Source organism: Rattus norvegicus, chromosome 9 (genome assembly GCF_021556685.1).
Source record: "Rattus norvegicus strain SHRSP/BbbUtx chromosome 9, alternate assembly SHRSP_T2T, whole genome shotgun sequence".
Lineage (NCBI taxonomy): Eukaryota > Metazoa > Chordata > Mammalia > Rodentia > Muridae > Rattus > Rattus norvegicus.
The window spans coordinates 24,096,391-24,121,614 of record NC_141542.1 but is presented as its reverse complement, the minus strand read 5'-3'; the positions used below and the strand labels follow the sequence as shown (position 1 = coordinate 24,121,614).

The 25,224-nt window shown below is 42.1% G+C and overlaps 1 protein-coding gene and 1 pseudogene across 2 annotated transcripts; both read right to left on the bottom strand.

Annotated features, from left to right (window-relative positions):
- Positions 1–996: 996 nt before the first annotated feature.
- On the bottom strand, positions 997–20,173 carry LOC148003556 (disks large homolog 5-like). Of its 2 annotated transcripts, XM_087568828.1 has the most exons (5): positions 20,008–20,173; positions 5,456–5,615; positions 3,991–4,122; positions 3,146–3,329; positions 997–1,781 (listed from the first exon to the last, which is right to left on the bottom strand). In XM_087568828.1, the coding sequence occupies exons 3-5, from the start codon at positions 4,080–4,082 to the stop codon at positions 1,776–1,778; spliced, it is 282 nt and encodes a 93-aa protein (XP_087424954.1). In that variant the 5' UTR covers positions 4,083–4,122; positions 5,456–5,615; positions 20,008–20,173; the 3' UTR covers positions 997–1,775. The 2 variants fall into 2 exon arrangements, with proteins under 2 accessions (XP_087424954.1, XP_087424953.1); XM_087568827.1 differs by lacking the exon at positions 20,008–20,173 and having other exon boundaries at positions 5,456–5,742.
- LOC148003555 (reticulocalbin-1 pseudogene) lies at positions 13,898–20,196 on the bottom strand (annotated as a pseudogene).
- Between the last annotated feature and the right edge of the window lie 5,028 nt (positions 20,197–25,224).

Here is a 25,224-nt window from a genome sequence, read left to right as displayed (position 1 = left end):
GATTGAAAGAGCTGAAGGGACTTGCAACCCCATAAGAACAACCATGCCTGCCAAGCAGAGATCCCAGAGACTAAACCACTACCCAATCACTATACAGGGACTGTGCCATGGCCTCATCTGCATGTGTATCAGAGGATGGTCTTCTTGGGCACAAATGGAATGAGCAGCCCTTGGTCCTGCCTAGGCTGGGAAAGTGGATGGCTGGTGAAGGGAATACCTTATAGAAGAGGGGGAGGGCGATGGTATTCAGACTTATTTCTGGAAAACAAGGAAGGAATAACATTTGAATTCAAAATGAAAAACTATCCAATTAAAATTCAACAACAACAAAATGGTGTTTCGAGCTTCAAAAAAAAAAAAAAAGCCACAATCAGGAAACAGAGAATTGTATGCTTCTGGTTTTCTTCAAATATGCTCAGGGCCCGGGTCAGTACTGGGCCCAGGCTGGACCAAGCAGGTTCCTGCAGCTGACTGCTCCTCTATTCCTGTTTCCAGAGGCATCATGCAGATTAATATAGGGCCAGAGATGTGGGCAGAGCTGGGCAGAAGTGGCTTTCTGTCCTGTGGTCTCAGGATTATCTGCATTCCTGGGTGTTCAGCACTCTCTGCGACAGAATTTGGGTGCAGGCTTCCCGATTGCTTTCAACTCAATTATACCATGTTTATATTTCTTGGGAGATATTACAGAAAAATTAATGTATATCCCATTAATTTGTTCAACACTCTCATCCACAGAGTATAATTTAGATGTAAGTATATATTTGACAGCAAGCATACACATTGGGTAATCTATGCATGATGAACTTGAAATTCATAGAGTTGGAAACACAGTGAACAGTGACTGCGTAACTGCCTTTGAATCTCTTTCTTACTGGGAAGTAAGACTGATGCCCAGTCCCCATGAGAATGCACAGATCCCTCCCTCCCTGACAGCTGTGGGACTTCAGATATAGACACTAATGATCAATAAAGAAGGTTCTTAAGAGCGAAGAGTTTGAGATTACCCCTTTATTCACCAGAATACATCCAATTTACTGGATAGTAACCAGATGCAGGTAGTCAATATATACAGTCTATATCCTTATCAAAATAGAAACGCAAATGAACAAAACAACAACAGATAAATAACAAATCTTCAAATGAATAGAAGGAAAACCAGATAACCAAAACAATTAAAAATTAACCAAACTTTAAATAGAGGAATTGCACTAAGCATTTTTTGCTGCTCCTTTTGCAGAATAGACTTATGGCCTGTGGCTTGCCTTGGAGACATAGTAGACAAGCAGTTAGTGATGGCAATAATCTTTTGAAGAGGAGTGGAAGTAGGTCTGTTTTGTTGGAGTGGGGGAATTAAGGAAAAAGCCTACCAATACTGAGTATAAATGATATTACAGACTTTGTCACAAAGTCTTTCCAATATTGTGAACTGATCTCCATGAAACTCTTCTGGATGACCCATCAGGACAAGTATAAATTTACATGTGCACAGTCTTTCTGGATGACCAGCAGCTCTTGATTGATGTGCATCAGCCCTTCTCTGGGTCCCTCCAAAAGTGCACACGTACTGGAGAGCAGAAAGGTGAAAGGACGGCCTATTCAATCCAAAGAAGTTAAACTAAAGGAGGAAAATGCAGCCCACAATTGCTATGGACATTACAGATGAGACGCAATAGTGGTGTATTTGCTGTGCACACTTAGTTCTCCTCCTGTAGCTCTTCTCTCCAAGGGCGATGTTGTCCTGGTCTGTGTCTTGTTCAAGTTTCTGCTGGAGAATTTCAGACCTAGCAGAGCAAGGGAAAACGATTTAGTGAGTGGTTGTCAATTCAGCTCTCCCTCTTACATCAGCTCTATTCAGTTGGACAATCCAGCATGACCTGTCATCTGAGGTCAGTCCCTACATCCCCAAGTGTCATAGAGTACCTGGGCTTTGATTTATATCTCACCTTTTGAACCTGCTAGAATTTGAACTGTGGACTATGCATTGTGCTGGAATTTAGAGAAAAATGAGCATATTTTGTCACTGGTCCAGGTATATTATATTGAATAATAACATTGTAGCTGGGTCTGAATCTGAGTTCAAGAATGGTATGAGCAACCTAGAATACCATGTGGATTCCTTCTGGAGAATATGCCCAGAATTGTGGTGAAAGTTCTGATTATGTTAGCACTGAAGGAACCTGCCTAGGTTCAATTTGTAACCACAGAATCTGCAAATACACAGAGAAGCCATCTCACTTCAAATTCATGCTCACTGCACAGATCCTGTAATCACTGAGAATGTGCACCATGCAAATCCTCATAGCACACACAAGGAACAGTAAAGTTTATTGTGATGGAGATACATAACAGCACCCCTGTAAGACTATGGTTATTGTATGCAATTTGTGAGAGGACAGAAGAGAAAATGTCCTCAGATCTTATCAGATAGTTAACAGGAAGAAAGAAGTACAAAATACAAAGAAATCCTGAGGATTATACATATTGTGTCAAGGACAAAATTCACATAAACTGTACCAGAACAATACTCTGGGTAGTTCTTTAGGTGACTGATGGGGAAAACCTTGTCAGTGGTCAGCCATCCAAAAAGGATAGTTATATAGGGACAGGAAATCCAATTGGCTTCTACCAGTCTGTGTTCCTACCTGATCTCAAAGATATCAGAATGCTTCTACAATGTTCCTCCCAAGCCACTTTCCTGGGTGATCGGTTCTTTCTGCTTCAGAATGTCCTGCATTCTTTCCTCTAATCCTTCCTTATCCTGGTCATCAGATGAGTGTACTGTCAATGGAAGCATGCATGCATGTGTGCACACACAAATACACACACAGACACACAGACACACTAATACTAACTCGCAAACACACAAGCCACACATAGCACCCTCCACACATAATGGCACGTAGTGCTGTGCTGTGTGATCAACCTATCTCCCTTCATAAAGTGCAGATTCTCCAAGAGCAGAAGCATTTGTTTTCCAAACATGCAGTTTCTTGAAAAAGGGCTATCTCCACGGAAACCCATGTAAACCATGACATACATGAACACTTGGATGAGACAGAAGACAGTACATGGATCAGCCAATAGACAGTTTGTCTATGTTTATGGTAAGACATGAGGACAACCTGACCATGAGGCCTAACCATACCTGCTGTTGCTTGGCACTGTGGTCACAGATGTTCATTCCGGCCTCTTCACAGAGCCTCTTTGCCTCCACAGAGGATGCTGACCGTTCAGTCTGCTCCACCAGCAGTTCTCTCTTCTCATTCAGCAAAATCTGTATATTGTTCTTCAATTGAGTTTGTTCACGCAGGAGCTGGGAGTGCCTGATGCTGAACCACAAACAAAAACTGGTAAATCCCAGCCAGTTTCTATTTGCCTGTCAGTCCTGCAAGTCCAATCATCCCTTCAAGGGTCCTCATCCCCAGACATCCCCAGAATAGAGCCACACTATACAAGTTAGCACCAATTAGAGGAGGTCAAATCCAGAATCCACATTCCACATGAATCAAAGTAATTCTGATAATCCTGACACTAAGACGGTTTATATAAATCAAGTAAGAAGAAATGGTCCATAAGGGAGCTCATATGTCCATAGTATGCTGAAGTCATCTACAAGTAGAGGTCATATGCCCCCTGAGGGAGGATAGAAGATCCAATAGCTATACAATCTTTCCATGTGTTTCTCATGGATCATAGACATCCTGTCAGAGTCCTAGAGATTCAGAGTTGATTGATATTCTGATCATGGTGCAAATCTTTTCTATCTAGAGGAACCTTAATGCGGAAAATAACGAATGGCGGGTCTTCTACACCCTTCACATGTACGACAACTGAGTCCAAGAGCTACAAATCCAAGACCCTTGCCACGAAGCAGGCTTCTTGTTAAGAGTCAGACACTACAGAACCAGAGCCCTGACTTTTGTTCAAAGTCATACAGAACAGAAGCATTTCCTGCCTAGTGCTGGGTTCTCATCTCTGTCAGCGACTCACCGGTAGGAACTGTTCACTTGTATGAGCTCCTTGTACCTCTCCATGGCATCACTTATTGAGTTGGTCATCATTTGCATAGCCATCATTCTCATCTCATGTTCAGATTGAAGTATTGGCAATTCGACATGCAGCCTGGGTTAGGTCATGGCCAAAGGAACAAATAAGGTTTTGAAGTCATGATTTCAGAATTAGGTGAAATGTAAATAAAAATATATAATAAAAAATTTCAAATTCAAGGAATGGTGGAAGGGAAGAAAGTGGCAAAGTCAAAAACCAGACCAAAACCCAACAGTGAGACTCAATCCACAGAAAATATTTCCATGTAAATAAGCAAACACTTGTTTTGAAATAAGGACTCCTTGGAATCCTGAGGAGATATGATTCTGCAAAGACTCACTATATAGGAGTGGGCAGAGCCTGAGAGCTGCCTGTTTGGGAATAACAACTGTCAAGACCACAGTGACCATTTCTAGGTCACAATAAACAATCCCTGGATAGTTAAAAAAATAAAAAACTAAAGATCAAAGCAGGTGAAACAAATTAGGTAAAATCAGACTGTTCTCTCCATTACTTAAACCCAGTATATAGCACATACTTGCTCCTTTGAAGTAGTTGTACTGATTAAACTTATTATCCTGGGCACAGGACAACAGAGCTGCGGTACCAATTGGAGGGACCTGACCTTCAAGAGCTGGCCAGGTGAGCATGATGGAATTGACTAGTTTAGGAAGAAGATTCCTCCAGTCTGTGCCACAGCTTTGGGCCCAAGAGAAAGCTGTGATGACATTTCTCTTGTTTTGAAAGCAGGTATACTCAATCCTTGGTTTCTATTGTTACATGAATTCTCAGGGGGCATAACTATGTTTGACAGGGAAGAGGATTTATAGCATCTCCTCCCGTCAGGAGAGTCCTGGGTGCCACCAAGGTATACAGAAGGAGCAAAGTGCTCTGTTGATCAATGTGGGCCTCCACGTACTCATCACTATCATGACCTGCAAACTGTCCATCACACAAATCCTCAGACCCCATCAAAGGTCCCAGACGTCCTGATCCTGAGTAAAACACCAACAAATACATCCACATATATACATACCAACCCATATCCAAACACATTTAGAATGCCAACTACATCCATGGAGGTGCCATAGAATGAGTGTATAATGAACAAATTCAGAGGAAAAGAGTGATGAACTGCAGGCATTTCATTCACACACACAGTTGCAGTAAGTGTGACCAGGTCCATCCAGCTGTTGACAGAACCAATGCATCTCCAACCACCTCAGGCTCAACTACAAAACAGGTTAACCCTAAACACACAGCACCTAGCTTACCTCACAAGCTAATGCATGCCAAGTCTCCTTAAAATCCAGGATGAGAGGTGAAACTCTCACATGCTATGAGGAAATCTCAGGTTAGAAGAGAGAGAGCACAAGACAGTGAATAGGTTACTGGGCATAATGATTACCTGTGGTCCCAAGCATCATAGATATAAAGGTCCAGGATTTGGTAAAGTTCATCCCTCTCGAATTGACACTTCTGGATTTCAAATTTGAGTTCCTCCAGTTCCTTTAGACACTCCGTTTGCTGACTGATGACACTTTGGGATGATGCCTTCCTACCAAAACCTGTAGATAGATAAACCCAAGTTAATTTGCATATTTGATGGCCCATGGGAGGAAAAGACCATTCTGAATACCAAAAGGCTGTTGAGGAAGATGAAATGGTAGACTGGGTGAATCCCTGAAAGAGCAGAAAAGCTATTTTGAAGCTGGACTTTAAGCTATGACCCTCTTCCCAACCTCTAATGCCATACACGTGCCACACTCACTATTACAGGACCCCTGGCACTGAAAGTTATAACCTGACTGAGACATAAACATCTGGGATAATGTTATCTCATATCAGATGTGGTGCAGTTAATCCTGGAGTTCATAATGCTTAGCCCCATCAAGCTCTAATCATCTGTGTTCCAGTCCAAAGTGTCTGAGAACTCAATTCATGACTAGGGGTGCATCCTTCCTTGTTCTCGCCATCAGAGACTTATGTAACCTACAGTAATCTAGAGGATGAAGTGCTTCAACTCCCAACCATGGATGGTCACATTGTTAATCTCACAGTGCCTCCTCCTGCCATTCATTGACACTCACAGTTAAAAAGCTTCAAGAAAAGACACTGAAGGCTTACCACTTTATGGCTTTCTCTCAAATTAAAGATCAGGAACTCCTGACTCTTGGTTTGCCTTTGAGAAATCCCAAGGCTCCTGCTTGTAAAGCCTAGTCTTAGAAGGCACATCTCAAACCTACCTCCTTGAGGATGTTCCCCAACTCTGCCCACGACTCACCAAGCCTTCCCCAGAATGATTTCCTCCTTCCTGTTTCACTAGAGAGGGGGTCAGCTTCCCTCTGACCTGGTGTGGTCTCTCCTTGATCTCCCCTTTCCTTCCGAAATAGCCTGAGCAGCTGGCGAAACATGCCTGCTTGTGAACCCAAAGTGATCTGAAGAAAGATCCCAAAGGCAGTTGGTGTCACCACAACACTGGTGACATCACAGAAGATTCTAGGGATCTCTTAGATACAATAGAGTGTCCAGTGAACGGCTTACTGGTGATGTCACTGGAAAGTTCTATGGCCTACCTACTAACCAGCTCTCCCCAAACTAATGATTTTGTGTTTGGACCCTTTCCTCCAGTCTCTCATGTGTCGCTGGGAATACCATTTGGCAACCTCTATTTCAAAGCTAGATATTTCTCTCTGCTTCATTAGAAGTCAACAATGCTTTTGCTGGGGAGGGTTGCTTACAACCCTGAATTGGAGAACAGATTTTTCGTAGCACCCAAATCTCTAGGGACCAGGGAGGAGGGAGACTTTTCTTAAAAGTAAATCTACTACTCGAGACAATGCATGTGACACACGTTTCCATTCCTAAGCTTTTCCCTTTTTCTGGAGGCCAATATATTTCTTCTATACCTCTGAGTGTATAAAACCTGGAAATATTTGCTTACTGTGCAGTCCTTGAAAGCCGACATTGTTTCCATTTACATATCCATGTATTTCACAAAATCAATGGTCTATAATCATATTTTTTTTGCAATAAAAACTCCTTTTCCATGGGAACATAGGGATCAACTACAGGGCATATATAAAAGAATAAGTTTCTGTCCCTTTTATATATTATGTAGGACATCTTCCCTTTCTCAAATATAACAAGACAATTAAATTGGACATCAGTGAGCAAATGTCAACGTGGACCTTGTGTTACTACATTGTAACTCCGTAGCCATCACTTTTAAAATATCATTCTTCCTGAATAGCCAAGTCCAGGCATGAGAATATTGGGGGCTGCACCATGATCTTTTACTTCTAGCAAACATAAGAATCAGGAGGACGGGAAGGGAGTGGAATGGCCTGAGGTCAGGTTGAAGCTCAATTTTAATGGGTCCATAAGTTCAGGAGGGTGTCCATTTGGCATTGTGATATGTGGATTCTTTCTTCTTATCCTAGGTTTTATAATTCCACCTGAATGTGTGCTATAATGCCACCCAACCTCACAGATGTAAGAGTGAAAATCATGTATGACGTTTCTGGGAAGATCTCTGCCTTTTCCTACCATCTGGAGTTATACAACATCACTATGCAAAGCTCAGAAGAGAGGTGTGCAGATGTGCGTGCCTTAGAAGTTGAGGATCTTTTCTTCTGATTAGGGCACTTGTTTTTCCTATGTAATTTTTCCCTTGCTCTTTTACTAATGGTGGCTGACTTCTTTTCTGGCCTGAGGTAAACTGGAGTCCAATCTTGTGGATTACTGAACCTTCTATTTTTGAGATGACAGGCCCACCAAGGGTCCTACTGCATACAGAAGGTATAAGTAAGTCTCATGGGCTGGAGTAAGTTAAAAAGGTCTGTGACAACAAAGAACTAATTAAGAAAACAAGAGCCCAGCTACTCATCAAGATCACAGTTGTATGATAGTAAGAAAATGTGAATAGGGCATCAGGTGAAAAGATAAATTAATTAGGAGGTCATAGGCCTAGATGGGTTATCCTTTCCTCTCAGTGGAGCTGCCATTCTTTCTGCCATTCCTCGCCCTCTGCCACATGACCAGAGACTTCCCCAAACAACTGGCTGGCCTTGCCAAAGACCTGGCAGGGCTTCTCCCTGTAGAATAGGAAATGCAGAGTCCTTGACGACTCACCAAGAGGTCTTCTCCACACAGGTTCCTTGTTGTCAAAGGGAAATGTTCCTGCAGAATCCTGCCATGGCAGCAGGAATTTCAACCTGGCTGCCCTTGGTCCAGCTCACTGGGTGCAGGCCTGAGGCCCAGGGGTATCTGGGGAAAGAAGCAGCACGCACTACCTCACAGCTCTCTCTTTGTTGGATGCAACTGCAAGGACTGTGATAGGATTTTTGTTTCTTTGTGTGCTTATTAGAAATACCTACAAAGCTGATTAATGTTGTAACATGCCTTCACACCCAGCATGCAGAATGTTTTTAAATCATCGTTGTTCCTGTTTTATGTTTGGATTTTGTTCTTTAATCCCCTCAGGAAATTTCCCTGTGCTTAGAATATTAAGCACGTGCTCGGGAGGGATCGATTATTCAAGTTAGCCAAAGCTTTTGTTCTCACCATCACTCCACAGATGATGTCCTTATTTACTTTCAAATAAGAAAACAGTCATAGAGAAGTAAATTAACCTGTAAGCTATCACAGAAGAAACACATCATGATTGTGGAGTGGCACCCCAGCATTTTGTATGTCCTAAGTTATTTTTATTTTAAACTTTTTAATTGGATTTTCTGTGTACATTTCATTTTTTTAAATCCTTAACGGTATCTTTTATTCCTCTCCTCCCATTTACAAGGTGGAATTTCACCTGTGATTGTTAGTCCAGATGGTTTGGTCAATGGCTTAGACATCACCTTGGCCTAGTTTCCTTGGCATAAGCTGAGTTAGAAGCAGACTCAAAGGTTCAGGACTCAACAAATAATGAATTCCACTACATCTGGATCCCTAGACTCACACCCAGGAAGGAACTGGATTTCCATTCACTATTTAAAAAAAAGATGCAGTTCATTAACATGTAAAAACTTTCTCAAGTATATTAAAGTGTTTACCATGGTCATACAGTTTTTCAAATACCTGGCATTCATCTTTTTCCAAATCCTAAAATTTCTTTCTTATTCACATTTTCTTTTTTTGATTATCTAAGTATTATTATCATTTTTTAAAATTTTAGTTTTTTAATAGATATATATTTTTTATTCAAACTTTATTCCCTTTCCCAGCTTTTGGTCCATAAGCCCCCCTGCCGTGCCCTCTCCCATATCTATGGTCCCCCAATCCACGCCACTTAGAAACCCCTTCCTGGACATTCCCCTGCACTGAGGGTCCCACCTTGTTAAGAACATGGGCTTCCCCTTCCACAGGTGCCCCAACAAGGCTATTCTCTCCTACATATGCAGTTGGACCCCTGGATCAGTCCATGTATAGTCTTTAGCTAGTGGTTTATTTGGTTGGCATGACTGTTCTTATGGGGTTGCAAGTCCTTCAGCTCTTTGAATCCTTCTTTTAATTCCCATAAAGGGCGTCCTGTTCTCAGTTCAGTAGTTTATTGCTAGCACTGACCTCTTTATTTGACATGCTCTGGATGTGTCTCTCAGGGGAGATGTATATCCGGTCCCTTTCAGTAAGCACTTTTTAGCTTCATCAATCTTACCTATTTTTGGTGGTTGTATATATATGGGCCACATGTGCACAGGCTCTGAATGGCTGTTCCTTCAGTCTCTGCTTTAGATTTAGCCTCCATATCCCCTCCTATGGATATTTTTGTTCCCCATTTTAAGAAGGAGTGGGAGCATCTGCAGTTTGGTCATCCTTCTTCTTGAGTTCCTGAGATCTGTAGATTGCATCTTCGGTAATTCGAGGTTTTGGTCAATATCCACCTATCAATGAGTGCATACTGTCAATGAGGGGTGCTGAGAATCTGGAAGAGAATGGGGGACAAGAGACGTGACGAAGGACTCCAAGACAAGAGTCTGATCAAGGCGACAATTTTATTTTTCCCCAAGGCTGAATTTGTACCATAAAATGGGTAACAGAGAGAGGAGAGAAGTAAGAAACATTTACCCACGCCAAGGACACAATATTCATGTGGTCAGGGAATCGGCTGATGTTGACAGGTTGTCAGAAAGGTCACAGGTTTGTCATATCTATTAATCAACAGGATGTTGGTTTTTCAGAAAGGTTACAGGTCATGACATTGGGTATCTTAACGTCACACGTTATCATATGATTATTCATCTTGACCACCACATTTGTATTAGTCTTCTGCAGCTGGCTGGGGATTTTCCATGAACCCAGTCATACTTAATGCTAACCATAATAATAACATCAATAATGAAGGGCTTCAAGGCCATTGCTCCCAACAGCATACCAAGTGTGTTTTTCTGTGATTGGATTACCTCACTGTGGATGATATTTTCTAGTTCTTTCCATTTGCCTATGAATTGAACGTAGTCATTGTTTTTGATAGCTGAGTGGTACTCCATTGTGTAGATGTACCACATTTTTCAAATCCATTCCTCTGTTGAAGGGCATCTGGGTTCATTCCAGCTTCTGGCTATTATGAATAAGGCTGCTATGAACATAGTGGAGCATGTGTGTTTGTTGTATGTTGGAGAATCTTTTGGGTATATGCCCAGGACAGTTATAGCTGGGTCCTCAAGTAGTGGAATATTCAATTTTCTGAGGAACCTTCAGACTGATTTCCAGAGTGCTTGAACCAGTTTGCCATCCCAGCAACAATGGACAAGTGTTCCTCTTTCTCCACATTCTTGCCAGCATCTGTTGTCACCTGAGTTTTTGATCTTAGCCATCCTGACTGGTGTGAGGTGGATTCTTAGGGTTGTTTTGATTGGCATTTCCGTGATGACTAAGGATGGTGAGCATTTCTTTATGTGCTTTTCAGCTGTTCAATATTCCTCAGCTGAGAATGTTTTCTTTAGCTCTGAACCCCATTTATTAACAGGGGTGTTTGGCCCACTGTATTCTAAATTCTTGTGTTTTGTGTATACTTTGGATATTACCCTCCATCAGAAGCAGGATTGGTAAAGACTCTTTCCCAATCTGTGGGTTGCCTTTTTGTCCTAATGACACTGTCCTTTGCCTTACAGAAGCTTTTCTGTTTTATGAGGTCCCATTTGTCGATTCTTGATCTTAAAGCATAAGCCATTGATATTTGTTCAGGAAATTTTCCCTAGTGCTCATGTTTTTGAGACTCTTCCCTACTTTTTTTCTATTAATTTTAGTGTATCTGGTTTGATGTGGAGGCCCTTGATCCACTTGGATTTAAGCTTTGTACAGGGTAATAAGAATGGGTCAACTTGCATTCTTCTACATGCTGACCTCCAGTTGAACCAGCAACATTTGTTACAATTCCTATCTTTGTTCCATTGGATGTTTTAACTCCTTTGTCAAAGATCAAATGACCATAGGTGTGTGGGTTCTTTTCTGTGTCTTCAATTATGTTCCAATGAGCTGCCTGTCTGTATGCCAATGCCATACAAACTATTGCTCTGTAATACTGCTTGAGGTCAGAGATGGTGATTCCCCCAGAAGGTCTTTTATTGTTGAGTATAGTTTTTGCTATCCTAGGTTTCATGTTATACCAAATGACGGCAAATTGCACTCACTACCTTTATAAAGAATTGAGTAGGAATACTGATGGTGATGGCATTGAATCTGTAGATTGCTTTTGGCAAAATGGCCATTTTTTACCATATTCATCCTGCCAATCTATGAGCATGGGAAATCTTTCCATCTTCTGAGACCTTCTTCCACTTCTTCAGAGACTTGAAGTTCTTGTCATACAGTTTTTTACTTACTTGGTTCAAGTAACAGCAAGTTATTTTATATTATTTGGGACTATTGTGAAGGGTGTCATTTCCTAAATTTCTTTCTCAGCCTGTTTACCCTTTGAGTAGAGGAAGACTACTGAATTGTTTGAGTTAATTTTATACTCGGACAGTTTGTTGAAATTGTTGATCAGGTTAAGTAGTTCTCTGGTGGAATTTTGGTGTTGCTTAAGTAGACTATCATATCATCTTCAAATTTTAGTATTTTGACTTCATCCCTTCTAATTTTTATCCCTTTGACCTACTTTCATTGTTTGATTGCTATGGCTAGGACTTTAAGTACCACATTGAAAAAGTAAGGAAAGAGTCGGCAGCCTTGTCTAGTCTCTGATTTTAGTGGTATTCCTTCAATTTTCTCAGTTTAGTTTGATATTAGCTACTGGTTGGATGTATTTTGCCTTTTTCTATATTTAGATATGGGCCTTGAATTTCTGATCTTTCCAGGACTTTATTAATGAAAGGTTACTGAATTTTGTCAAATGATTTCTCAGCATCTAATGAAATGATCATGTGGGTTTTTTTCCTTTGAGTTTGTTTATATGGTGAATTTTGTTGATGGATTTCTGTATATTAAACCATCCCTGCATCCTTGCCATGAGGCCTACTTGATCATGATGGATGATTGTTTGGATGTGTTCTTGGACTCAGTTTGCAAGAATTTTATTGAGCATTTTTCATCAATATTCATAAATCAAATTGGTCTGAATTACTCTATCTTTGTTGTATCTTTGTGTTGTTTAGCTATAAGAGTAATTGTGGCTTTATAGAAGGAATTTGGTAGTGCTCTGTCTGTTTCTATTTTGCGGAATAATTTGGGCAGTATTGGTATGAAGTCTTCTATGAAGGTCTGATAGAATTCTGCACTAAATCCATCTGGTTCTGGGCTCCTTTTGGATGGGAGATGTTTAATAACAGTTTCTATTTCTTTAGGAGTTATTGGGTTGTTTAGATGGTTTATTTGTTCCTGATTTCACTGTGGTACCTGGTATCTGTATAGAAAATTGTCCATTTCCTCCACATTTTCCAGTTTTGTTGAATATATGTTTTTGTAGTAGGATCTGATGATCTTTTTAATTTCTTCAGAATTTGTTGTTATGTCTCCCTTTTATTTCTGATTTTATTAATTTAGATATATTCTCTGTGACCTCTGGTTAGTATGGCTAAGTGTTTATTTATCTTGTTGATTTTCTCAAAGAACCAGTTCCTGGGTTTGCTGATTCATTTGATACTCGGTTTTGTTTCTTCTTGTTTGATTTCAGCCCTGAGTTTGATTATTTCCTGCCTTCTACTCCTCTAGGGTTTATTTAATTGTTTTCTAGAGCTTTGAGGTGTGCTGTCAAGCTGCTGAGATATGCTCTCTCTTGTTTCTTTTTGCAGGCACTCAGAGCTATGAGTTTTCCTCTTAGCGCTGCTTTTATTGTGTCCCATAAGTTTGGGTATGTTGTATCTTCATTTTCATTAAATTCTAAGAAATCTTTAATTTCTTTCTTATGTCTCCAATGACCAAGTTGTCATTGACTTCAACTTCCACGTATATGTGGGCTTTCTGTCCTATTTGTTGTTATTGATCAGCAGCCTTAGTCCGTGGTTTTTTGAAAGGATGCATGGGATTATTTCTATCTTCCTGTACATGTTGAGGCTTCTTTTGTGACCGATAATATGGTCAATTTTGGAGAAGGTACCATGAGATGCTGAGAAGAAGGTATATCCTTTGGTTAAGGGTGGAATGTTCTATAAATATATGTTAAATCCATTTGTTTCATAACTTCTGTTAGTCTTTCTATGTCTCTGTTTAATTTCTGTTTCCCTGATCTGTCCATTGATGAAAGTAGGGTTTTTAAATCTCCTACTATTATTGTTTGGTGCAATTTATGATTTTTTTAGAAAGGTTTCTCATTGTTTAGGGACACAACTGCTATATACTTGACAAATACAGCAATAACCCAGAACATCCGCAGGAAGCCTATGACCGTTGGCCACATGAGGATGAGTTTCTTTCAAAATTCATCATGATTTTTGGTAAGATCTTCCCTGTAATTGGTGGCTTACCTTCCCACAAACATGGTCCAGTTGTCTATCTACTCCATGAACAGCATCTCATGCTTGTTTTTGTCTGACTCATACACCAGATGCCAGGCCTCAGCCTGTGCATGGTCATAGTCCTGAGGAAGGATCCAGTGGTGAATCTCATCCTAGTCCAGCTTCCCATCCTTGTTCAGATCTGGGAAATCATTGAACTGCTCCCCAGACAAAACCCAGTCTGTCTTAGGGCAATTGTCCTAATGAGAAAAAGATGTCCACAATGTACTCATCCTGGTCCACAAAACCATCCCCGTTCTTGTCGATATCCTCCAGGGTTTCCAGAACTACAATCTCCTTCATATGTTCTAAATCCTCTTAGTGCAGAAAAGCAATGAACCAGTCCTGAGTAGCTGTCAGGTCACCGTCAAGGCCTTAAACCTCCTCTCATCTCGTGGAGGCATCTTTTTAAAGTTGTGATCATCACAGCCGTCTTGGAAATCAACAAGGTGTCCCAGGTAGTAGCCATAGGTGGCCTGCTTGTATTTTTCCCAGGAGATTTTACAACTATGTCCCTATCATAATCCTTCCAGGGTTTAGCCACATTATGGTAGATGTATCTTTTTTGTACCTGTTTGATCCAAACTTTCAGGTCTTCAGTAGTAACAAGGCCACGTCCATCACTGTCAATTGGGTCAACAATTTTCCCCAGCCTCTCCTGCTCTCGTCCAGGCTTAGCTATCAAAGGTCTTGGAGTCCTCCTTGCCCAGGAAGACCTCATGATCGTACAGGATGCTGTGCTTGTCATCTGGTGGCCACTGGCCCAGCTCTGAATCCGGACAAACCATGTACTCCTTGCTCATCATACTCTTGGCCCTGAACGCCAAGTCCAGTGCCAGGAGCAGCCCATGGAGAGTCCCAGGCTGACACCATGCACCACTGTCTGGATCAAAGGGAGGCAGCAGGGAAGTAGGGACTCAGAGCACCTTAGCACTGTCCATCCCCAGAGAGGGCTTTTGTTACATTTCAAATGTTATCCCTTTTCCTGGTTTCCCATCCACAAAACCCCTTATAATACCTCCTCCCCCTTCTACTATAAGGGTGTTACCACCCACCCAACCACCCAGGCCTACCTGCCTCCCTGTTCTGGTTTCCCCTACACTGGGGCATCAAGCCTTGACAAGACCAAGGGCTTCTCCTCCCATTTGTGCCCAAGAAGGCCATCCTCTTCTACATATGCAGCTGTAGCCATGGGTCTGTCTGTCCATGTGTACTCTTTGGATGGTGATTTCAGCCCTGGGAGCTCTGGTTGTTTCTTATTGTTGTTCTTATGGGGCTGTAAAGCCCTTCAGCTCCCTCAATTCTTTCTCTTACTTCTCCATTGGGGACCCTGATCTCAGCTGAATGGTTGGCTGCAAGCATCTGCCTCTGTATTTGTCATGCTCTTTACCCCACTCTTTTGAGCAGATCACCACAGAGCAACGAAGATGTATTGTCTTGGAGTGATGATCTGTAGACAATATAGATGATTTCTTATTTCCTAATGATGGTTCTATAAGAATTCCTAAAATTAGATTAGTAATTTTAAGCTCCTTTATAATGGGACTGCTATTATGTTTTCTCTGGTAATCAAAATTGCATTGAGAACTCTGCCATTCTTAAAGTGTCACGAGTGAATTGCTTCTGCCAAACCAAGCAGGCATCTACAAATTAGAGCCCATCTTAAGAGGGTATAAACCAATTAACCAAAGTTCATAAAGAGAACTAATGATTTACTATAGGTACAAGGACTGAACATAAATAATTGACTGGATTTGCCTATAGGTAATTTCACTTATTCTTTTCTCATAAAAATTACAGCTTTTAACTCTCCATGAACGTGCAGAACTAGTGACAGATGGTGATAGTTTATCCTGATGATTACTCTTCATGGTTATGCATGTAAACATTCCCTGTCATAAACTGATTATCCAACTTATGATTTGAATTCCTGTGCAAACTTGTGGTGAACTTTTCACCATGTGATGCTGTGTTCAGAAAGATATACAAATGCTGAGGACAAAGAGAGAGAAGCTTTTTAGACAGAACTGAGCTGAAGAGAACAGAACTCAAGAAGAACTTAGAAGTAAAGGCATAGCATTGAGAGTAAGGCATTGAGAGTAAGGAAATTATTGTGTCATAAGAGCAAGAGGAAAGGAGATAAGAAGAAGAGAGCAAGGAGAACTTTTTAAGCCAAAATTTATGGAGGCAAACCTTTGTAGAAACTTTTAGGAAAACTGAAGAACTTAGAAATAAAGGTTAAAAGCACTGCTCTTCAGCCTTCAGCCTGGCTCACTGGCTAGCCTGTGCTCTTCAGTCAGGCTCACTGGCTAGCCTCTGCTCTTCAGTCAGGCTCAGTGGCTAGCCTCTGCTCTTCAGTCAGGCTCACTGGCTAGCCTCTGCTCTTCATTCAGGCTCACTGGCTAGCCTCTGCTCTTCAGTCAGGCTCACTGGCTAGCCTCTGCTCTTCAGTCAGGCTCACTGGCTAGCCTCTGCTCTTCAGTCAGGTTCACTGGCTAGCCTCTGCTCTTCAGTCAGGCCCACTGGCTAGCCTGTGCTCTTCAGTCCAGTTCACAGGCTAGCCTCTGCTCTTCAGTCAGGCTCACTGGCTAGCCTCTGCTCTTCAGCTGGGCTCACTGGCTAGCCTCTGCTCTTCAGTCAGGCTCACTGGCTAGCCTCTGCTCTTCAGTCAGGCTCACTGGCTAGCCTCTGTTCTTCAGACTGGCTCACTGGCTAGCCTCTGCTCTTCAGTGAGGCTCACTGGCCTATGGGGCCCTAGCACATCGCTTAACCATCTGCTCATGACTGCCTGACCACACTGACCACCTGACTGCCCTGACTTCGTAAAGTTGTCCTCTAGAAAGAGGACAAGAAAACAAAGAGAAACACCACAGGGACCTTTTCCAATGGGCTTTTTTCAACCTTTAGTACTTTCGTTATTTCTTTAAAAAAGTGAAATATAATTTCTGCTATTCATATGGCCAAGAGAGCTGTGCAGTAGTCATTGCTTTATGGAATTTGGTGCTAAATCAAAAGATTCCTTTATTCTATTACGATGTTATCTGTTTGCTGTACGATGTATGTTTAGAAAACACAACACTAAAATCCTAAAATCTAGATGTTTTAAGACATCGGCTCATGGACAAACATAACTGCTTACCTATCTAGAATGGACTTTTTTGCTATACTGTAGGTACAATCAATTTTCCACACTACTTCCATGATTTTCAAGAATGATTAAGAGTAAAATAAGTCGAACATAATGGCCAGAAAGGGGGTTCTGTCAAGTTGTCTTATATTGGACAAGATACCAAACTTTGACTGGTAAGCCTAAAACCACCTGTTCCCAAAACTAACAGAACTTACAGAAAATACATACTTTCTTATCATTCCTCCTCCCCAATGGTCAGTGATTTAATGAGCACCTACTACAATCCTAGCACTGTGCATCTAAGGGTGTAATGGTGAATAAAAACTTAATAAAAAGCCTCAGTAAGGAATAAAGAAAAATGAAACATAACTTTGAAACTCAGAATTCAATATAAGCAAAACCACCATTTCTTTAACTGGTGATTTCTGAAAACTTCATCATTTTTTCCATGGGCTTCTACAGTAATGATACTCAGTCTTGATTTTGTAAGTCACAGAAAGCAAGTCACACTTCTTTCTTGGCTCCCACAACTGTCAAAGAGAACAGAACTGTCACTGTCCATTTTGCTTCCCTATCAATCCTGCTATGGATGGTAATGAATTCCAGTCTTTTCAATGTGAAAACAGGCCACCACTTGACGGCAAAGGTTATTAAAATTACCAAAACCGGTATATTCTCTAAAATTTTCACATAGCATTTTACTGATATCACAATGCAAATTCACCACAAATATTTAACCAATGAAAATATTGAATAGCTCTGCAAATAGGAGCGATAATCATATATACTTGAAAACAACTATTATGGAAACAAAGGACGTACTAGGAGAAAAGATACATCACTAAAAGCTACACAAGCAGCAAAAAAAGATACTGCATTTCTTGGTTTAAAAGTTAGCTGATACACTTGATCTTTAAAGACAGGCAATGTACTTGATCTTAAAGCCCTTTAACTGTGCCCTGTCCACATAGAAACTGCAGTAGATGACAATCTTTTGTAAGATTTATTGATTTATATGTGAGACCATGCAGCTGTCTTCAGACACACCAGAAGAGGGCATCAGTACTCCTTACAGATGGTTGTGAGCCACCATGTGGTTGCTGGCATTTGAACTCAGGACCTCTGGAAGAACACTTGGTGCTCTTACCCACTGAGCCATCTCTCCAGCCCTCACAATGGCCTCTTACACAGCATCACAGTGGTCTATTTCACTAGATGGCTCCAGGGTGATAACAGAGAAACTTTCACAGTTCCTGAGCACTTCTGAGTTCAAACACCACCAGTGCCCACTCTGTGCTGTTGGCACATTCTGACCTTCTCCTAAGGGTTGTCAGCCACAAAAGGGACGGGTTAGCACCAGACAGCATTCACTGCCCTATCCTAAAACCCCCCTCGATTCTGAAAAAGCCACATTCCATACCTGCTCCATATTTGAGGAAGCCAAATGGTTGATCTGGCTCAAGGCTCTACTTTTCTTAGCTCATCAACTTTCTTTTTCCACTTCTTGTCACAAGAAGTATTTTTTTATGCTACAACTACACTGCAATATTTGAAGGAAACCACCATCAACTCTGGGTGTCACCTCTCGAAATTTAAAATTCACAAAACAGTTCGTGGCTTTCTAACCAGCACCATGGAAAATAAACAAAAACAAGCAAAACCATTCCAAAGGAACTTGCTGATCTGGAGGCCTGCTCCTGGCAGGCAGGAAAGAATTAAATTATGCAGAACTGTAATCTCTCAGAGCTTTGGAGGCTAAAAAAGAGGAAATCTCTGTTTATGTTCCCTTTCTCCGAGTAATTGAAGGAGGGTATTTTACATCCTCCAAATACAATCTCTTGCAAGGGGCAACCAATTACAAAGTAGATCAGAAGAAATCTATTAAATAATACATTCATTGCCTGAGGTTTTAAGAAAATATTTTCCCACAATCCGCATTCTTTAACATACAATTGAAACTGAAAGACCGTACCCCTAAACGGGGAGTCGCGTCTCTCGCTCCGATCGCGGGGTGGGGTGCCCCCAGAAATCACGAGTAGCCATTCTTGATGTAACAAGAAGAGGTACCTTTTGTTAACGAGATCCCGGGTCTTAGCGGGATCCCGGGTCGACACGTATCTCACACAGGAGACAGAGGAATCGACCCCGAGCTTCCAAACTCGGGGGTTTATATAGGGGCATTTGAGCGGTTACACATGATTGGTCAATTCAAAAGGTGCACAGTTACTTTCGGCTCGAAATGGCATCAGCAAGGAGTATGTGTTATCTAGCAGCTCGGCAGGCAGGTAGGGTGGATCATCTCACTCACCGGGGTGAAGGAAGGGGAGAGGGTGGCTACGGATGGTCAATGTCCTTGGGGCTGATAGCTGGTTTGGCAAGTCCTTTCTCTGGCTCTCCCTCAGGCACGTCCGACCCTGCACATCCGGACTCTGACAATGAGCAACCTTTATGAAACTCTAGTTCTGCACATTCGGGCTCTGACAATGAGTAACCTTTATGAAACTCTAGTTCTACAAAACATTACAGGGAGTGTGCCACCAGGATAAGCTGCCTCTGAAAAGCCTGTCCTGCCCTGGCAGGTACAGGTCATTTAATTCTAAGTCAATCTGGAGAGAGGTGACAGCCCCAAGTTGCTCTGGGGATGTCAGAGCACAGCTCTCATGCACACTCCAAATCACCTCTCCATTCTTTCCCAACGCCATAGGCTTTCCAATCCCTGCTTCAGCTCTCCATCCATCCCTGAACCCTCCCTTCCCCTACCCAATGGGCTCACTTTGCATTGCCTCCTTCTGCCACTGCTTTCCCAGGACAGGGGGATGCGGGGGGGGGGGGGGGGGAGGGAGACGGGGGGGGGGGGGGCAGCACGAGCCTAAGGAGGGACGCGGATCTCCTACCTACCTTGTGTCTGCTGCTCTGGTGGTGCAGCCGGCCCTGCTTGCTGCTTGCTGTCCCTGGGGACCAGACCGGAGGTCGGACTAGGGGTCTGCGCGAGCACCACGCCTCGAGGTCCCCTGGCAGGGCTTGCCTGGGCTTTGTCCCTGGACACTGCAAGGCTTCAGTCTCCGTTGGAAACCCCGCCGCTGTCATAGCGCGCCCTCCGGTGGCCGAGGGTGACCCCCAACGCCGTTACCGCCCCCTTCCCTGGCCGCTTCTTCTGCTTTTTCTTTTCTTTTTTTCTTTTTCTTTTTGTTCGCGAAGTGGCGCCTGCGAAGAGCTCGCCTCCAGGAAGGAGGACATCGTGCAGGCAGAATCACCTCTGGGCCCTGCCGGGGTCCGAGAGGGAGACAGAGGAGTCAGCTTGGGCGGCGGCGCCCCGGCTGCCGGCACGTGCGGAAGGAAAACTCGCCCAGGCACACGCGCTGCTGCCGGCGCCAAATATAACCCGCGCCCGGTCCCCTCAGGCACCGCGCTCACCCACGAGCTCCGCGTGCCCTGAGGCCTGGCTCGGGCGCGGTCGAGCGGCGGGGTGGGAAGGACACGTGTGCCCACTCCGCAGTGCAGGCAACACGTGGAGGCGGGACATGGCGAGGCGTGTGGTGTGGATCTCCGGGCTCCGCCCAGGCCCGTCAGTCCCCCCTCAGGGCTCTGCGGTGGCCCAGGGCGGCTTCTGCGGGCCCCGGGACCACGGTGACCTACCCGAGGCCATTGCCTCGGGAGCTTCGCGCTGCCCCAGGCTCCCGGCTTGGACATTGTGATTGTGGTTGCCACTCTCCTAGGCCGGCTCAGCATTGCCCAAGCCACCACCACCTTTCCTCACCTGAAGGCATCCTGATGGTGCTTCAGAGCCCACATCCAGCAGGCGAGCCTCATGACGCGGGGCCATGGTCTTGGCTCTGCACCTTGTTGCCAGCCCCTCACACATATGGCAGCATCACACCTATGGCTCCTTCTACCAACCGCCACTAATCACCATTTGGACATTCCATCACAGTGTTCTCAAGAAGAAAGATTGTAAACAAACACAAAAAGAATGAAATTTAAAATCTTTTTTATCAGGCTGGAGAGATGGCTTGGTGATTAAGAGCGCTGCTTCTCTATTGCTCCCAAGTTCAATTCCCAGCAACCACATGGTGACCGACAACTATCTGTAGTGGGATCCAATGCCCTCTTCTGTCTGAAGCTCTCTTCTCACATTCAGGCACACTCGCAAACAGAGTGCTCATGTACATAAATAAATAAATCTTTAAAAATAAAACCTTCTAATCAGTTAATGTATCTACATCTAGAAGCTAGAAAAGGGTCACAGCAATATTAAAAATAATTCAGAAATGGTAAAGGGATGTACGAGAGTCACAAAATTCACTGGGCAAGATGGTGTATGCCTGGAATCCCAACACTCACATGGCTGAGGTAGGTGGATTGCCTTGAGTTCAAGGCTAGACTAAAGTGTGAGTCCTTGTACTAGAAAACAGAACAATTGGGGAGGGGATGGAGAGAGAGACAGAGAGACAGAGAGAGACAGAGAGGAAGAAAGAGACAGAGAGCCAGAGCCAGAGAGAGACGGAGACAGAGAGAGAGAGAGAGAGAGAGAGAGAGAGAGAGAGAGAGAGAGAGAGAGAGAGAGACCTCGAGGTCATTTCTTGCACTGATGACAAGCTACTGAAGAATGTGAATGTCTCCTACCAAATACTGAGATAATGCGAATGACAGAATGGGTTTCTTATTAAGATATAATAAAATGTAGATGGAAAAGTAAAGGAATATACATTTATAATAAATAAAAGAAAAATCCTAAATTTGGAAAGCCTAAATTAAGAAGACTGTATAAGTTTAAGTCATAGGGGAAGGGATGAGACGATGTGTGGGAGAGAATAATCAGAATAAATTATATATGTGTATGAAAATGTTAACTAACAGCAACCAATGAAAAGAGAAAACCAGGTTTATTTTATGATGAAATTGAGTTCCCATATGACACTATATAACATTTTGTAAATGGATTATATGAATTATCTGCAATAAAAAATCAATTGTTATTAAAGATGTGATTATGTTCATATTAATTTCAAGTGTTTTCAATTCTTTTTATTTATTTGCTTATTTATTTATTGATTTTTTTTTTTGGTTCTTTTTTTCAGAGCTGGGGACCGAACCCAGGGCCTTGCCCTTCCTAGGCAAGTGCTCTACCACTGAGCTAAATCCCCAACCCCCTATTAATTGCTTTTTTAAGATGGGGTTTTCCTATGTAGACCCGGTTGACCTCAAAAAGAGATCCACCTGCCTATGCCTCCAAAGAGTTAGGATCAAAAGTGTATACACACACATGAAATTTACATTCTTAAAATGATAAAAAATTACAGCTATCAACTTGGTACAATTATTGAACAGTGATCAAGTGAATAGAAATATCAGAAACACATTTAAGGCATTAGGTTACTGTTCTTAAAAGGATCTTTAGCAGCATATATAATTATAATTCAAATCATCCAGGAGACACATTGTGAAAAAAAAACATGAAATTGGGTAAAGATGATTTAAATTTTTTAATCTATTAAAATTTTAAAGTGCATTCGATATGAAAACTGTAAGTGATATACTTCACATTTTTGCTTATATACCATCTTCACTTTTATGTGCATTCTGCAAATATTGTCCATGTTTATTCAGGCTCTTAATATTTCCCCATGACTGATAACATTCACAGAAATCATATTGAGCAAACTGTATATGTTGACGTATAATAGAATTGTATTCTAAACAGTATAGCATAGAAATATGTATACATAACTTCCCATATGTGTGTATATACATGTGTAAATGGCTCAAGAAAATGAATAACACTTTATCATTGTGGTATTATTTTCCTCAAAATCCTGAGAACATTGAAATGGCATCAAATACTGACCAGATTGGCAAAAAACAAAACAAAACAAAAAAAAAAAAACAAAAAAAACAAAAAACTCCACAAAGTAAAACTCTTATAAAGAATCTAACGATACTAGCAAAAGAGGCAAAAATATTAAAGACTCAATGAAATATAAAGCCCAGATGAAATACTGTGTAATATTTTCTCAACTCTAGGATAATGTATTTTTTTACAACTATCAATAAAAGGCCTGAATTTTGAAGAATTCAAAATAATGCAGTATAATTATGCAGTGGTCAATACTATTGCATAACATTTTACTAGCGATGAACTCAGGTAGATTTATGGGGAACCATTACATTGTAGACTTAAACTGGATAATTTGGGGGTGAGTAAGTCATATTTTGGTAAAGTTGCTTTAAAAATAAACCGTTGGATATTAGTATGGCAAGTAATTCTCCCTGAAGGAAAAATCAGACACCAAGAACCTAGACCACTGCTGTCCAGGAGAAATTTCTAGATGATAGAAATATTCTATATCTGCAGTGTTTCTGGCTATGGATTCTGGCTGGCTGTTTGCCTCCTGGTTTGCCTGCTGTGACTAAAGAGGCAGATTTTAGTTCTAAGTTTTATTCATCTCAAATAGCCATGTGTGACCAGTGGGTGCCATTTGGACAGTGTAGCCACAGAAAACTGAAGCAGTGTAACCAAAGACTCACCTAGGAGTCAGTTGACCTCCTAGAAGTGACTTGGGAAAACGTTGGCAATGATAGCCTCTTGGGGAGCTCAACTTCACCAAAAACAAACTGTGAATCCTTTACTCTTCTGCAATAGTCATAATGCAACTGGTCTCACACCCACCCCAACCCTCACCAAAGACACTTGAGAGGGAGCTGAACCCACTGTGTGCTTTAGATTTCAGTGTAGAAAGCACTTCCTTCAAAGTGGAGCAGACTGAGATTGCCAAGTCCTTTGTGTGGCTCCAGGGACTTGGGCCTGACCTTGGATGAGGAGGAAATGAAGAATGACATTGGACATACATACATGGGGAAGGCTGGGTCCGTGAGCTGGAGAAAATGCAGCATCCCAGAAGCTCATCATGTTTATTATATAGAGCTGGCCAGGAAGCAGGGTTTCTGAACAGGGAAGCAAGGAGGTGGGGATTACATGCAGATAAACAAGGAGGGGAGGACTACACATATGTAACTGACAAGGGGCAGATTTAGCTAATCTCAGTAGCATCAGTCTCTGCAGGGAGCAGTCTTCAGGCTGTAAATATCCAGATGGGGCCAGGGGGAAAGGTAGAGTAGACTTTTTCTGCACACACTATCAATGCCATACTGAGAAGGCTTTGTCATGTCTCTGAGCCTCAAGGGGCATGGGGGCCTTTGCCTTTTCCCCATGGATAAATGGCTTTGGGTCCATGGCATAGTCATATCAGGTTTATAGCACACATCCACTTACGGCTGCACTTCCTCAGGGCTTCCTCTGCTCCCACAGTGAGATCTCAAAAGAAAAACAGAAACCAAACAAACAAAAAATGTGCTCAGTGAACTGGTTAATTCCCTAAACTATATAGATCCAGTGTCCTAACTAGGACTTCCTCAAAGACTACAGAAAATCCTGTGGACCTAAAATAAGCAAGGAAAAAAAACCCAAAAGACCCTTGACCCCCCTAAAAATGAATGGGAGAAAAAAATTATTAAAGGTTTTCATAGAAAATTGTTTAAGAAAAACACACGGGAATTGTACTTAATGGAGTTAGTGTGCTGAGATGTGAGGCCCACTCACAGCATGCAGCATTTGGGAGTCTCAGACAACTTAACAGAAGAGCACTCCTAATTATTCTTTGTGACCACTCTCCACATACTATTCACAGCTTATTACTAACCTCCATAATTGAGTTGGGGACAGTATTAGCCATAGCAGATAATTGAAGCATAAGTACACACAGACACACACACACAGAGACACACACACACACACAAAACACACACTCACACACACACAAAACACACTCACACACACAAAACACACACAAAACACACACACTCACACACTCACAAAAACACTCACACACATACACACACACTCACACACACAAGCACACACACTCACACACATACACACACACTCACACATACACATACACAAAACATACAAACACACACACTCAGGAGCACACACAAGAGAAATGTATATTCTATGAAATTTCTTGGTATATTTTTATTTGTAAGCCTCAATGCTGGAGTATTCTTGGTTTTGCATAAAGTGGGAGGAAAAGTCAGGCTTCATTTTCCCCCTTTTGA

Excerpts from the sequence above, each read along its gene's own strand:
- LOC148003556 (XM_087568827.1), bottom strand. The coding sequence starts at position 5,661 with ATGGGCCATCAAATATGCAAATTAACTTGGGTTTATCTATCTACAGGT. Across the intron at positions 4,123-5,455 it reads TATGATGCTTGGGACCACAG|GCTGCATGTCGAATTGCCAA; the intron begins GTAATCATTATG and ends GACCTAACCCAG. Across the intron at positions 3,330-3,990 it reads CAAGTGAACAGTTCCTACCG|CATCAGGCACTCCCAGCTCC; the intron begins GTGAGTCGCTGA and ends TTTGTGGTTCAG.